The sequence below is a fragment of the Oryctolagus cuniculus genome, chromosome 2, assembly GCF_051225735.1.
Source record: "Oryctolagus cuniculus isolate XC-2025 breed Fujian yellow rabbit chromosome 2, ASM5122573v1, whole genome shotgun sequence".
Lineage (NCBI taxonomy): Eukaryota > Metazoa > Chordata > Mammalia > Lagomorpha > Leporidae > Oryctolagus > Oryctolagus cuniculus.
In genome coordinates, this window is record NC_142868.1 from 116,068,782 (window position 1) to 116,082,942 (window position 14,161).

Consider the following 14,161-nt stretch of genomic DNA (forward strand, 5'->3'; position numbering starts at 1 on the left):
CCCATGGGGTGCAGGGCCCAAGCACTTGGGCCATCCTCCACTTCACTCCCGGACCACAGCAGAGAGCTGGCCTGGAAGAGGGGCAACCGGGACAGAATCCGGCGCCCAGACCGGGACTAGAACCCAGTGTGCCGGCGCCGCAAGGCAGAGGATTAACCTAGTGAGCCGCGGGGCCGGCTCAGGAGATACTGCTCCTGCTGGTCCAGAGACTGTACTTTGAGAACTACAGTGCCCAGTATAGGTGTCAGTAGCTATGCATTGGATGGAAGGGCAAATGGTTGGATGGGAAGTTGGCTGGGTGTTTGAGAGACTGGAGAGACTGGGGTTGAAAGGTTGAATGTATGGATCAATGGATTAATAGATAAAAGGGCGGATGGATGGGAGGTTGTTCATAGTGGGGGAACAGATGAGGTTAGGAAAACAGTGTGGAAAGTAGTGCACAGAAAGCCTAGAAATCAAGACCCGGCGTCAACTTTTGGCTGTGTAATGTTTGTGATGTCACCTCTCTGCACCTCTTTGCCCTCCGGTGTGAAATGTGGGTAAATAATGCCTACGCATCTTCCAAAGCTACACCCTTGGAAGAGCCTGGCGCAAAGAGGTTGCTCACTGTTCGCTGACTCTGACAATTACCATCATATATCACCGGACTGTACTGTGTGGTTGACACCAGAGGTTTGTAATTCGTGTCTGTCTTGTTTCCGTAGTGGCCGATGCTGACTTCGAACTGGATCAGGTCCTTAAAGCTGGGCATCAAGGTACAGGACAGGAAGACGACGCACAGCCCATACCTCAGCCGGTTCTGGTGCTTCTACAATGATAACCGCGCACACCGCCAGGACATAAGCCACGGGGTGGACATATCCAGACAAGGAGTGAGGCAAGGAGGAAAGGTCCAGTTTCTTCCCAAAGCCATAATGCTCGGCCTCAGGGTTATTATTATTCAGCCTCTCCCCGAGTCTGAAAACCCTGCACGGCTGGCCAAGGCAGCTCCTCCCAGCACTTCTTTCACCTGGCCCACTCCACTCAGTCAATACGGTTTCTCCTCTTAAAATCAGGTAGGGGAGTCTCCTCCCCGGTGAAGCTAGGCCCTGAGTTGGGCCACTCCATCTCCATTCCTTGTCTTCCTCAACTGCATTCTCAGAGGAGATGGTGTGGCCTGGGGTGTGTCCAGCTAAGGACACACACACACACACACACACACACACCTGCCCTTATTGGCTCATCTCTGCAAGCTCCCCTCCTCCTCCCACAATAGCTGAACCTTTTTACTTTCTGGCCCAGCCACCCACTATCCCCCCACGTATGTCTGTTCCCACCGTGCCTCCCATCTGCTCTTAGCCTCCATCTATTACATCAGTCCTTATTTAAGTTGCCACCCTCCGCCCTGTTCCTCAATGCCCCCATCTGTTCACTAGCTCAGGGCTCCCCCATTTTAAAAAGAAATTCTCCTTCTCCCATCTGAGCCCCTATTTAGCTACCACCTGATGTCTCTTCCTTCCACGTTTTCAGACAAGTTCTTTAAAGACTTCCCTCTGTCCACTACCTCGCCCTTTCTCTCCTCCACCTTCAGGATCACAGTTAACTCCTCAATGCAACTCTCTCCTCCCGAGCCTACCTCTGCAGACTCCTCGGTCTCACCTACACCTCTTTCTCCTTCACCTCCTCTTGGACCATGGCATCCTCCTGGGCTCTCTCTCCTCGCTCCCTGCTCCCTTCACTACACCGACTCCTCTGGAAATTTCTTCCATGGACCACAGGTTCAAATCTTGAACACACACCCTGTGTCTAACAGCCTGGGGGCTGGTCTACATGGAAGTCCCCCAAGTGTGTGTTGGAGATGGGATTCATCATCCTCCCCTAGACCCGCTGCTCCTTCAGGGACCCACCTTGGCACATGCTACCCCTGACCACCCTGTCACTAAAGACAGAAAGTGGGCAAGTGGGCATCAGCTTAGGGGAGTCATCCTCACTTCCTGTGTCCTATAGGGGACTGGCTGTGACCTTCCCAAGGCTTAGAACGACCCCTTAGACTATTTTACAAAGCCCTAAGTCACCAACAAACACAATTTCTCCTTCACGAGATTACACTTTTTTTTTTTTTTAACTGAACCATCAGAAACTGGGGCCCACGGCAGGTCAGGGGCAGGCAGCGGGATTCTGTTACCCCTGGGTTCCCATTTCCCACGGTTACCTCTATCCTGGCCACTTCACGGGAGATATCCTTTATCCAAAACTCTTGCTGGGACTTGATTTTTGTGATTAACTCCATGAAGAGTCGTCCTCTATAAGCTAAACCATCCTTAACAGAGTCGGGAACACACTAGGGCCGACGGAAGGAAAAATGGAGAGAAAAGGATGAGAGAAAAAGAGCAAGCGACCCCCACCCCCAGCCAGGACAAGGTTGTCCACTAAAACTGCCTGCCTGTTCCCACCACAGTCCCAGCGAACTCCAGATACCAGAGACACCTGCATGCCAGGAAACCTCGCGGCTCTGACCCCTCTTCTGCTCCCTCAGCACCCACCACTCTCGTTCATGAATTCTACCTGCCCCCCAACTTGAAGTATCCTCTCGCCGGCAAGTGATTCAAGTTTGCAGGCGGCTGTGACACATTGCGTTTGTGCTACCTGGCCTGACCAATCAGGGCATGTCCCGCCTCCTTGGCCACAGTGATTGGGCCAAGAGGAGCACACTGATCCTAAGGAAGCCAATTAGAAAGCTTCGCTGGCCTCCAGGTCCAGGCTCCCAGCCCAGGGACCCCACTGCGCAGCACGCGGGAGGAGAGGAGGAATGCAGGTGCGAAGAAACCCAGGTAGGAGAGGGAGTGAGACTCCTCCTCACTTAGAATCTTTCCTTGCCTCCTACCCCTTTCGTTTAAGCCAATTTAATTTCTGGCGTTTGTCACCAGTCGTAAATATCCTGTGCTTTTCTACATTACCCGCGCCTTGCATTTTCGCCTGCAGCAGGTCTTATCTGGAGTCTCATCCCAGTGCCCCTTCCTCAGCGACCGCCTGGAGCACGCCACTTGTTGCTTTATTGTGCCGTGTATGGCTGCTTATATACACAATTCCCATCCTCTGCTGGGGTGTGGTGAGCAGAACACAGAGCCCAGCCGCTCCTCACCCCTTCCCCGACACCCCGGGCCTGTGCTTTTCACATAGGCGGTTTTACCTCCACTGCCACCTAGAGTTGACAGGAGAAGCTTACGTGTTTTTCCTGCATGCTGAACGCAGCCCTTTTCCCCCCATGGAGAATCAGGAAGCTGGGGCCAAAGCAGGGCAGGAAGCCGGAGTACATTCCTGGAAGGAGAGCGGTCAGAGGTGGGGAGCCCAGGTGGGAGAGGTGGGAGACAGGGGCCAGGGCTTCGCTTGCCTTCTATCTCTTCCCCAGTGGACGAGATCTGGTTGAGGGACAAGCTCACAGTGCCAATCTCATTCTGACAATCATTTCTGGGGCTGAAGAGAAACACTGCAGGCTGAGCCGCTGGCCGGGCTCTCGTCTCCACCTCCCCTGTAAGTTTCTGCCCAGTGGCTCACCAATCCAAGACTCTGAACTTGATGTAGCTGGAGAGGCAGGGCAGCTGTGGGGGGAAGGTGAGAGAAGCAGTGGGTGCTCACTGGGGTGGTCAGACCTCACGGAGATTTCCAGAGCAGATGGAAAGTCTTGGGTCTGGCTCAGTTATCAGTGAGCCAGTTAATCACGGACAAGCTGGGTTTACCACTGAGCTCATGGAGCTTGTGCTGTGGACTGTCCAACCCCCCCAACTCCCCATTTACTGGGGCCCCTTGCAAGTCCCTGGGAGGTGCAATCTAAAGCCAGGAGCCAGGAGCTTTTTCCAGGTCTCCCATATGAGTGCAGGGGCCCAAGCATCTTCTGCGGCTTTCCCAGGCCATTAGCAGGGAGCTAGATTGGAAGTGCAAAAGCCAGGACTCAAACTGATGCCCATATGGGATGCTGGCACTGCAGGCAGAGGCTTAACCTGTTACACCACAGTGCCAGCCCCTTATTCTGTTCTTTAAAAAAAAAAAAAGATTTGTCTATTTGAAAGGCAGGGTGACAGGGAGAGGGAAGGAAAGACAGAGAAAAGAAAGATCTTCCATCCAGTGGTTAACTCTCCAAATGCCTATAGTGGTCAGGTCTGGGTCAGGCTGAAGCTCCATCCGGATCTTCCAAGGGGGTGGCAGGGACCCAAGACCTTGAGCTGTCTTCCCCTGCCTTCCCAGGATGTGCATTAGCAGGAAGTGGGGACTCCATCTGGCAGGCTGATATGGGATGTAGGTGTCCAAGGGGTAGCTTAACCCTGTATTCTTGTTTCTTAAAATGGCCCCCTAATTGCATAAATTCAGGACCTGAGAGACTTGGGTGCAGCCTGACTATGGGTTTGTTCATGGTTACCAGCCTGGCACAGTCCTTCTCAGCCTGATACACAGTCACCAAACCATCTCGTGGTGAGGTCTTGAGCCTAGAATGCCTGCACCACACCCAGTAGTTAACTCTTTAAGCAGCAAGACTGTCTCCTCCAAAGTGAAGAACAGTGCTTACAGCTGCTGCTCCAGAAGGGTGTCTGCTGTCCCGCAGCCTGTGCTGTGCAGTCTCCATAAACCAGCTGGTAAATCCTCCCAGTACAACAGAATTGGTAAAGCAGAAGAAAGAATATCCAACTTAGAAGACAAAGCACAGGAAATTATATGATCAGACCAACTCAAGAAGAAGAAGAAGAAATTATAAAACTAAAAAAAAAACACTGTTGGTAATCTACAGGATACTATCAAATGACCCAACATATGGGTTCTAGGAGTTTCTGAAGGCATGGAGAGAGAGAAAGGATTAGAAGGCATTTTTATTGAAATAATAACAGAAAATTTCCCTAATTTGGAGAAAGAGACATGACCTGAAAATATCTTCACCACGACACATTGTAAGCAGACTCTCCAAAGCCAGGAGCCAGGAGCTTCTTCCAGGTCTCCTATGTGGGTGTGGAGGCCCAAAGACTTGGGCCATCTTCTACTGCTTTCCCAGGCCATAGCGGAGAGCTGGATAGGAAGTCGAGCAGCAAGGACTCAAACTGGCACTCATATGGGATACTGTCACTGCAGGCAGCAGCTTTACCCGCTGTGTTACAGTGCCAACCCCAAGAAAGAACTTCTAAGATCAATCCCATTTACAATAGCAACAAAAAAAAATCAAATACCTTGGAATAAATTTAATCAAGCATGTCAAAGATCTCTACGATGAGAATTACAAAACATTAAAGAAAGAAATAGAAGAAGATACAAAAAAAAATTGAAAAAAATCTTCCATGTTCATGGATTTGAAGAGTCAATATCATCAAAATGTCCATTCTTCCAAAAGCAATTTACAGATTCAATGTGATACCAATCAAAATACCAAATATATTCTTCTCAGATCTAGATAAAATGATGCTGAAATTCATATTGAAACGTAGGAGACCCCAAATAGCTAAAGCAATCTTATACAACAAAAACAAAGCCAGAGGCATCATAATACCAGATTTCAAAACATTCTACCAAGGCAGTTATAATCAAAACAGCCTGGTACTGGTACAAAAAACAGATGCATAGACCATTAGAATAGAATAGAAATGCCAGAAATCAGTCCAAGCATCTACAACCAACTTATATTTGACCAAGGAGCTAAAACCATACCTGGAGCAAGGACAGTCTCTTCAACAAATGGTGCCGAGAAAACTGGATTTCCACATGCAGAAGTATGAAGCAGGACCCCTACCTTACACCTTACACAAATATCCATTCAAAATGGGTGAAAGACCTAAATCTACAGCTTGATACCATCAAATTATTAGAGAACACTGGGGAGACCTTGCATTGGCACAGGCAAAGAGTTCTTGGAAAAGACCCCAGAGGCACAGGCAATCAAAGCCAAAATTAACAAATGGGATTACATCAAATTGAGAAGCTTCTGTACTGAAAAAAAAAAAAACACTCAAGAAACTGAAGAGGCAACCAATAGAATGGGAGAAATTATTTGTGAACTATGCAACTGATAAAGGATTAATAACCAGAATATATAAAGAGATCAAGAAACTTCACAACAACAAAACAACCCAGTTACAAAATGGGCAAATGACTTAAACAGACATTTTTCAAAAGAGCAAATCCAAATGGCCAACAGACACATGATAAAATGTTCAGGATCACTAGCAATCAGGGAAATGCAAATCAAAACCACAATGAGGTTTCACCTCACTCCTGTTAGAATGGCTCACATTCAGAAATCTACCAACAACAGATGCTGGTGAGGATGTGGGGAAAAAGGAACACTAACCCACTGTTGGTGGGAATGCAAACTGGTCAAGCCACTATGGAAGTCAGTCTGGAGATTCCTCAGAAACCTGAATATAACCCTACCATACAACCCAGCCATCTCACTCCTTGGAATTTACCCAAAGGAAATTAAATTGGCAAACAAAAAAGCGGTCTGCACCTTAATGTTTATTGCAGCTCAATTCACAATGGCTAAGACCTGAAATCAACCCAAATGCCCATCAAGAGTAGACTGGATAAAGAAATTATGGGACATGTACTCTATAGAATACTATACAGCAGTCAAAAACAATGAAATCCGGTCATTTGCAACAAAATGGAGGAATCTGGAAAACATCATGCTGAGTGAATTAAGCCAGTTCCAAAGGGACAAATATCATATGTTCTCCCTGATCGGTGACAACTAACCAAGCAACAAAAAGGAAACCTGTTGAAGTGAAATGGACACTATGAGAAACAGTGACTTGATCAGCCCTTGTCCTGACTGTTGATGTACAATTTAATACTTTAACCCCTTTTTGTATTTTTTTTTGTTCTAGTTAATACTATTGGTTGAACTCTGTAATTAACACACAATTATTCTTAGGTGTTTAAAATTAACTGAAAAGTGATCTCTGTTAAATATAAGAGTGGGAATAAGAGAGGGAGGATATGTACAATTTGGGACATGCTCAATAGGACTTGCCCCAAATGGTGGAGTTAGAAACGTGCCAGGGGATTCCAATACAATCCCGTCAAAGTTGCATGTATCAATGCCATCTCACTAGTCCAAGTGATCAATTTCAGTTCACAATTGATCACACTGATAGGTCTAAGAGTCAAAGGGATCACACAAACAAGACTAGTGTCTGCTAATACTAACTGATAGAATAAAAAAGGGAGAGAACAATCCAGCATGGGAAGTGGGATACACAGCAGACTCATAGAATGGCAGATGTCCTAAACAGCACTCTGGCCTCAGAATCAGCCCTTAAGGCATTCGGATCTGGCTGAAGAGCCCATGAGAGTATTTGAGTATTTTAGGCATGGGAAGCCAAGATACTCTGGCAAAAACAAACAAAAAAACCTAAATGAAAGATCTCTGCGAGTGAGATCCCAGTAGAAAGAACAGGGCCATCAAAGAAGGAGGTACCTTTCTCTGAAGGGAGGAGAGAACTTCCACTTTGACTATGACCTTGTCTGAATAAGATTGAAGTCAGCGAACTCAAAAGGCTTCCATAGCCTTGGCAACTCATGACTAGAGCCTAGGGAGATTACTGACGCCATAAACAAGAGTGTCAAATTGTTAAGTCAACAACAGGAGTCACTGTGTACTTACTCCTCATGTGGGATCTCTGTCCTTAATGTGTTGTCCAATGTGAATTAATGCTATAACTAGTACTCAAACAGTATTTTACACTTTATGTTCTGTGTGGGTGCAAACTGATGAAATCTTTCCTTAATATATACTAAATCGATCTTCTGTATATAAAGATAATTATAAATGAATCTTGATGTGAATGGAAGGGGAGAGGGAGCGGGAGATGGGAGGGGTGTGAGTGGGAGGGAAGTTATTGGGGGGAAGCCATTGTAATCCATAAATTGTACTTTGGAAATTTATATTTACTAAATAAAAGTTAAAAAAAGAAACATGTAAAGTAAAAGAAAGTCTAATGCTCTTTGGGTAGCCAAATCAATGTCACACAAAGTTCTATGCACTTAGAGAGAGCTCAAGTTATCTCCTAGAGCTGTTTTTTGTTGTTGTTGTTGTTGTTGTTGTTGTTGTTTACAAACAGCTCTTTAGAAGTCTGGCATGGAATCAAAAGGCCATTAGGCTTCAGGGGAACCATTATCCATGACAGCTGATAGCTGCCTGAGAAGGTCTGAAAGGCTATAAGAGCCTAACTGTAGAACCCCACAAAGAGGAGCATCTTGGAGCCATTTAGTGTAGAAACAAGCCCAGAACCACACACAGCCCTATATAATAACTATGTTCCCATCATGGCTCCAGGCCATCAACAAAGAGCTGTAATTATATTTGGGCAGTTTGCCTGGGAGATAAAAAAAATGCATAATTTAGAATGAGTCTTTAAAGCAGTTTTTTTTTTTTTAATTCTTTTCATTTGATTTGAAAGGTGTGTGTGTGGCGGTGGGGGGAGTTTCCATCTGCTGGTTCACTCCTCAAATGCATGTAATAACCAAGGCTGGGCCAAGCTGGATCCAGGAGCCCAGAACTCAATTTAGATATCCCATGCAGGTGGCAGGGACCCAAGTACTTGCGCCATCACTTTCTGCCTCCCTTCCATTTGGGGATTAGCAGGGACAAGGCAGGTGTGATGGAGCAGCCATACCTGAATCTGGAACGTCAGGATCTGGTTCCATATGGGGTTATCGGTGAGGGCCTGCATATTTGTCTGGAGCTGGGAACATCCCAAAGCAGTATCAGTGCCAGCCCATCCCCTCCTCCCTCCATTGGCCTCACCACCCAGCCCTTCCTGTCCAGCCCACAGGTGGACACTGCCTGCAGCACAGGGGAAATCGGGTCATGCCTTGGTCTAAAGACGCTTGGACAACTTCTTATTAGATAAACACCTTCAGTCCTTTGTGTCCTTCAAGTGTTTGCTAGATTCATATTCCTCTATAGTTCTCCTTAAAACAACTTTAAAATTAAATCAGTCAGGGCGCCGGATTCTGTCCCGGTTGCCCCTCTTCCAGGCCAGCTCTCTGCTGTGGCCCGGGAGTGCAGTGGAGGATGACCCAAGTGCTTGAGCCCTGCACCCCATGGGAGACCAGGAGAAGCACCTGGCTCCTGCCATCGGATCAGCGCGGTGCGCCGGCCACGGTGCGCCGGCCGTGGCGGCCATTGGAGGGTGAACCAACAGCAAAAGGAAGACCTTTCTCTCTCTCTCTCTCTCTCTCTCTCTCTCTCTCTCACTGTCCACTCTGCCTGTCAAAAATAAATAAATAAATAAATAAGGATAGGGCTACTAACTTTACTATGTAAATACATGTAGATTTTTGTTAGATCAATTCTAAGATCCCAACAGAAAAATGGACTGAAACACAGCTGGTCGTGACATAGCACTGCTTTGAAAACCATCAATTGACTTAAAAAAAATTTTTTTTGACAGGCAGAGTTAGACAGTGAGAGAGAGATACAGAGAGAAAGGTCTTCCTTCCATTGGTTCACCCCCCAAATGGCCAAAGCCAGGAGCCAGGTGCTTCCTCCTGGTCTCCCATGTGGGTGCAGGGCCTAAGCACTTGGGCCATCCTCCACTGCCTTCCTAGGCCACAGCAGAGAGCTGGCCTGGAAGAGGGGCAACCGGGACAGAATCCGGCGCCCCGACCGGGACTAGAACCCAGGGTGCCGGCGCCGCAGGCAGAGGATTAGCCAAGTGAGCCACAGTGCCGGCCAATTGACTTAATTTTTAAACTTTGCCAGCCTTATTCTTTGCAGTGATATCTGGGAAATCAAGTGTACCTTTTTAAGGTAAACACAGGAATATCAACACTTCTGGAAAAAATGGGGCTCATTTGCCACCCAGGAACATGTGACCCGGCTCTGGGAATGCTCCCACCACTGGCTACTCAGGGTGACAGTTTTATATGTATGCACAAAATCTTTGGTTCTCCTCCCTTCAAAGTGTGGACATTAATTCCCTTTCCCTTGTGTTTGGGCTGAATTTAATGACTGGCTTCTGACAGATAGAATGTGATAGAAATCTTGGCTTGTGACTAAGACAAATCCATTTAACTTTAACCTGGCACCCCTGCCCCCAATTCAAACATCGGACCTTTGCCTGCACAAAACACCCATCAGCCCACTTAGGGAAAGGCTACCGTGTTTCCAGATGTTCATGGAATGTCAGCAGCTCTCTTGCCTGGAACTGTCACTTGACAGGTGAAGATGCTAAGCCCGGAGGGGCTGGTAACCCTGTCAGTGCTGTTCACTGGTTAGCATTTTGTTTCACTCACTCATTCATTCCTCCTTGCAGTCACACGTTTGGTTCTCAGTGGGCATCTTCTCTATGCAAAGCTCTGGGCACACTTTGGCATGCAGGGCTGAGTAAGACACGGCTTTGGCCCCAGAGCTCCGGGGCTGGGGGCCACACTGCCCATCAGTAGATGAGCTGGGATACGATTCTGGGGGTTCTGCCCATCAGCCCACTCTCTCCCTCCACACTACTTTTCCTGGGTGCCAATTTCTCTAGATCTCAGACCCTGTCTGTACTTACCTTTTCCCCAATTAGTTCCACTTCCAAAACAGGACTCACTAAATGGTGTTTCTCTATGAACAAGAAGTTAAAAGATTTCAGCATTTTTTTTTCAGATGGAAAGGGAATGGTGATAGAATAACTTAGACCCCCCCCATAATAATAATATAGTTGGGTGCCCTCTGGGCAGGTGTGTCTTTGGGGATCACCCTGCCCATTCTGCATCTTATCCACATAATGACATAGGGAGAGGGGACACAGGGAAGCTCAAGTCTACAACTGGCATCCAAGACCGGTCAGTGACAATGGGGCCAATGGGTACAGCTGTCCTTGAGGCCTTAGTGAAGCAATTCTTGGTGGATTATATCTCAGTCTCACCCTGAGACCACCCCCCATCTTAGGTCAGTGTCCCACGTATTGAGGAAGTCTCCTGAGGATGGAGGGAACAAAGGGTCGCTCCCTCCCCTGCCACCCTGACTCTAACTGAGATGCAGGTCCTCGGCGCAGTAGATGAAGAACTGTAAGTAGGCTGCGTGGATGGGGACTCGGGTCGACTTGATGATCTGAATATCCTTTTCGGCCCCATAGGGCAGCTTTTGATCCACCTGGAGAGATCAGAGAGCTGGATAGGTTCAGGGTCATGGGGAGGTCACAGCCAAGGCCTCTGGTCATTGCTTCCCCAACTCCCATTGGGTGCAGGGGGAGGGACAACTGTGTGGACACAGTCGAGTATGGAAAAGTCAACAACCACTTCACGACCCCAGGGGTATCCTAAGGAAGCAGCTGGGGTAGGAAATGTTAGTAGGGTGTGGGGCGGCCTCACCGGAGCCTGGTCTCCCACACCCAGCACGCAGATGGTGACTTTCAGGTAGCCTCTCACGCCGCTGATGGGTTTGTTTGGCAGGCACAGGCCTAACCATTTCCTTAGCAGTGCGTGACCTGGACAAGCAGAGGGAGGATGGGAGACCAGCCTCCAGTCTCCACCCCTCTCCCATGAAACCAGTTGGTTTCTGGGGAGGAGAGGAGAGGAAGCATGTCTCGCCTCTCCTGGTTCCCACCCAGTGCCACGGGAAAATGGGAGTCCCTGCTACCATTAAGCAGTGACAGTGTGCTCACAAGGCTGCCAACTCTGACCTCTACGAAACAGGGACCCCAATTTGCAAACTGGAAACCTACTCTTATTCCTGTCTGGAACCAAACACTTGAGAATCAACTTTTCCCCAATTTGAAATCCAGATCTCAACCTGATAGGTATGTTATGGCCAGGTAGTGGTAGAAACCTCCACATAAACTTCTGTCTCCCTATATTGGCCTCAAAAAAAAAAAAAAAAAAAAATAGAAAACCAGGAGCTCCTGGCTCCTGGCTTTGGCCAGGGAAGCCCCAGCCATTGCAGCTGTTTAGGGAGTGAACCAGCAGTTAGAAGATCTCTCTGTGTCTATGATTCTCTCTTTGTAACTTTGCCTTTCAAATAAATAAATCGGAAAAGAGAGGAGAGGAAAGGAGAAGAGAATTCAACTCAGGGTTATAATAAAAGGTTAGCATTTGGTCCAAAGGGATGCTGAGTTTTTTCAGAGAAATATGCAGTTATTATAAAATATCATTAAGTACAGTAAAAGATTTATCAAGTACAAAAATACTTCACACCCTTTAATACTCTCGACCCGATGTGTTGAGGATATTGAGCTGTATTGGTCCCTGGCTAGAGTATTCTCAGAATACAAACACTCACAACAACTGTTACCTACCTGGAGAATGGTAAATAAACCCAATATCTGTCTGAAAAGACAAGAATAGGGTGAGGGTTAGATAGGGCCGCCAGCAGAGATTTGGAAAACCAGCTCACCCAGTGGCAATACTGGTTACAGGTGCTTGAGCACATTCTGTGCCTTGACCCCTTTTACCTTTTACCTTACAGCAAGCAAGAAGCTACAACCATTAGAACCTCCTCTCCGCAGAGGAGGATATGAGTTTGGAGAAGTGCCTCAAGTTTTTTTGTTTTGTTTTGTTTTGTTTTTCAAGATGTATTTATTTATTTGAGAGGCAGAGTTACAGACAGAGAGAGGAAGAGACAGAGAGGTCTTCCATCTGCTGGTTCACTCTCCAAATGGCTGCAATGGCCAGTGCTGGGCCAGGCTGAAGCTAGGGGCCAGGAGCTTCATCTGGGTAGTCCACGTGGGTGCAGGGGCCCAAGCACTTGGGCCATCTTCTGCTGCTTTCCCTGTAATTTGCAGACAGCCAGCTAGGAAGAGGAGTAGCCAGGACATGAACCGGTGCCCATATGGAATGCTGGCGCCACAGGTGGAGGCTTAACCCACTGTGCCACAGTGCTGGCCCCAGTGCCCCAAGTTTTGTTAACTAGTGAGTGAGGTGGTCAGCCTATCCTTAATGCTATGCAGTGCCGCCCAGCAGGGACCCTTCCCTACTTCCAGGTGGGGGAAGGGTGTCTTCCATCCTTGAGGAAGCGGATGATCTAGGTGGAATTGGTAAAGAAACAGGTTTTTTCCTTTCCACATGGGGCAGTGGTTTCCAACAGAGGCCTGGGGGATGCAGCGCAGGATTCAAGGTGTTGTGTGTGGAACAAGGGCCACACAGCGTTCTGGACTCTCATATACGGCTCTTCTGAAGCTTGCATAGATCCGTCCCTGGACCCTGTATGTGGGCGTGCTGTGAAACGCCGTGACCCACTTGACTCCCGTAGGCAAAGACCTCTTAGAACAATTCACAAGAGAAAATTTTGATAAACTGGACTTGGTCAAATGTAAAACTTCTGCTCTTTGAAAGACACATTCAGGCTGGTGTTGTAGCACACCAATTGTGATGCTGGTGTCCCATAAAAGAGGACCTGTTCCACTCCTGGCTGCTCTGCATACATTCCGGCTCCCTGCTAATGTGCCTAGGAAGGTAGCGGGAGATGGGCCAAGTACTTGGAACCCTGCCACTCAAGTGGGAGACCAGGATGGAGTTCCTGGCTCCTGGCTTCAGCTTGGGCCAGACCTGGCTATATTAGCCATTTGGGGAGTGAACCAGTAGACAGAAGATTTCTCTCTTTCTTGTTCTGCCTTTCTGATAAACAAATAAATAAATTTTAAAAAACACATTAAGGGGCCAGCACCATGGTGCGCTAGGTTAATCTTCTGCCTGCGGCACCGGCATCCCATATGGGCGCCAGTTCTAGTCCCGGTCGCTCATCTTCCAGTCCAGCTCTTTGCTATGGCCTGGAATAGCAGTGGAGGATGGCCCAGGTGCTTGGGCCTCTGCACCCACATGGGAGACCTGAAGGAGGCTCCTGGCTTCTGGCTTTGGATCAGCACAGTTCCAGCCATTACAGCCATTTGGGGAGTGAACCAACGGAAGGAAGACCATTCTCTCCGTCTGTCTTTCTCATTGTCTGTAACTCTACCTGTCAAATAAATAAATAAAATCTTTTAAAAAAACACATTAAGACATACTTAAAAAAGACAAAGAGGCCTGAGAAAATGAAGGGACAGTCATATACTGGAGAAAATATTTGCAAATCATACATTAATGGTAAGAAAATAGAGGCAGGTGTTGGACTACAGCTTGGGGTGCCTGCATCCCATATTGGAACTTTGATTTGAGTCCCAGCTGCTCCACTTCTTTTTTTCCCTCTCTTTCTTTCTGTCTCTCTCTCTCTTCTGTAAGA

At 47.7% G+C, this 14,161-nt stretch overlaps 1 protein-coding gene across 1 annotated transcript in view; it reads right to left on the reverse strand.

Moving 5' to 3' along the window:
• FER1L5 (fer-1 like family member 5) overlaps positions 1-14,161 on the reverse strand; it is a 59,185-nt gene that overhangs the window by 29,017 nt on the left and 16,007 nt on the right. The window contains exons 10-20 of the mRNA XM_089326049.1: positions 12,243-12,273; positions 11,320-11,435; positions 10,981-11,101; positions 10,518-10,570; positions 8,634-8,702; positions 3,535-3,578; positions 3,371-3,453; positions 3,206-3,297; positions 3,007-3,009; positions 2,192-2,320; positions 631-808 (exon numbers count right to left, since the gene is read on the reverse strand). Coding sequence (XP_089182175.1) covers positions 631-808; positions 2,192-2,320; positions 3,007-3,009; positions 3,206-3,297; positions 3,371-3,453; positions 3,535-3,578; positions 8,634-8,702; positions 10,518-10,570; positions 10,981-11,101; positions 11,320-11,435; positions 12,243-12,273 — 919 coding nt within the window. The remainder of the gene's footprint in view (positions 1-630; positions 809-2,191; positions 2,321-3,006; positions 3,010-3,205; positions 3,298-3,370; positions 3,454-3,534; positions 3,579-8,633; positions 8,703-10,517; positions 10,571-10,980; positions 11,102-11,319; positions 11,436-12,242; positions 12,274-14,161) is intronic.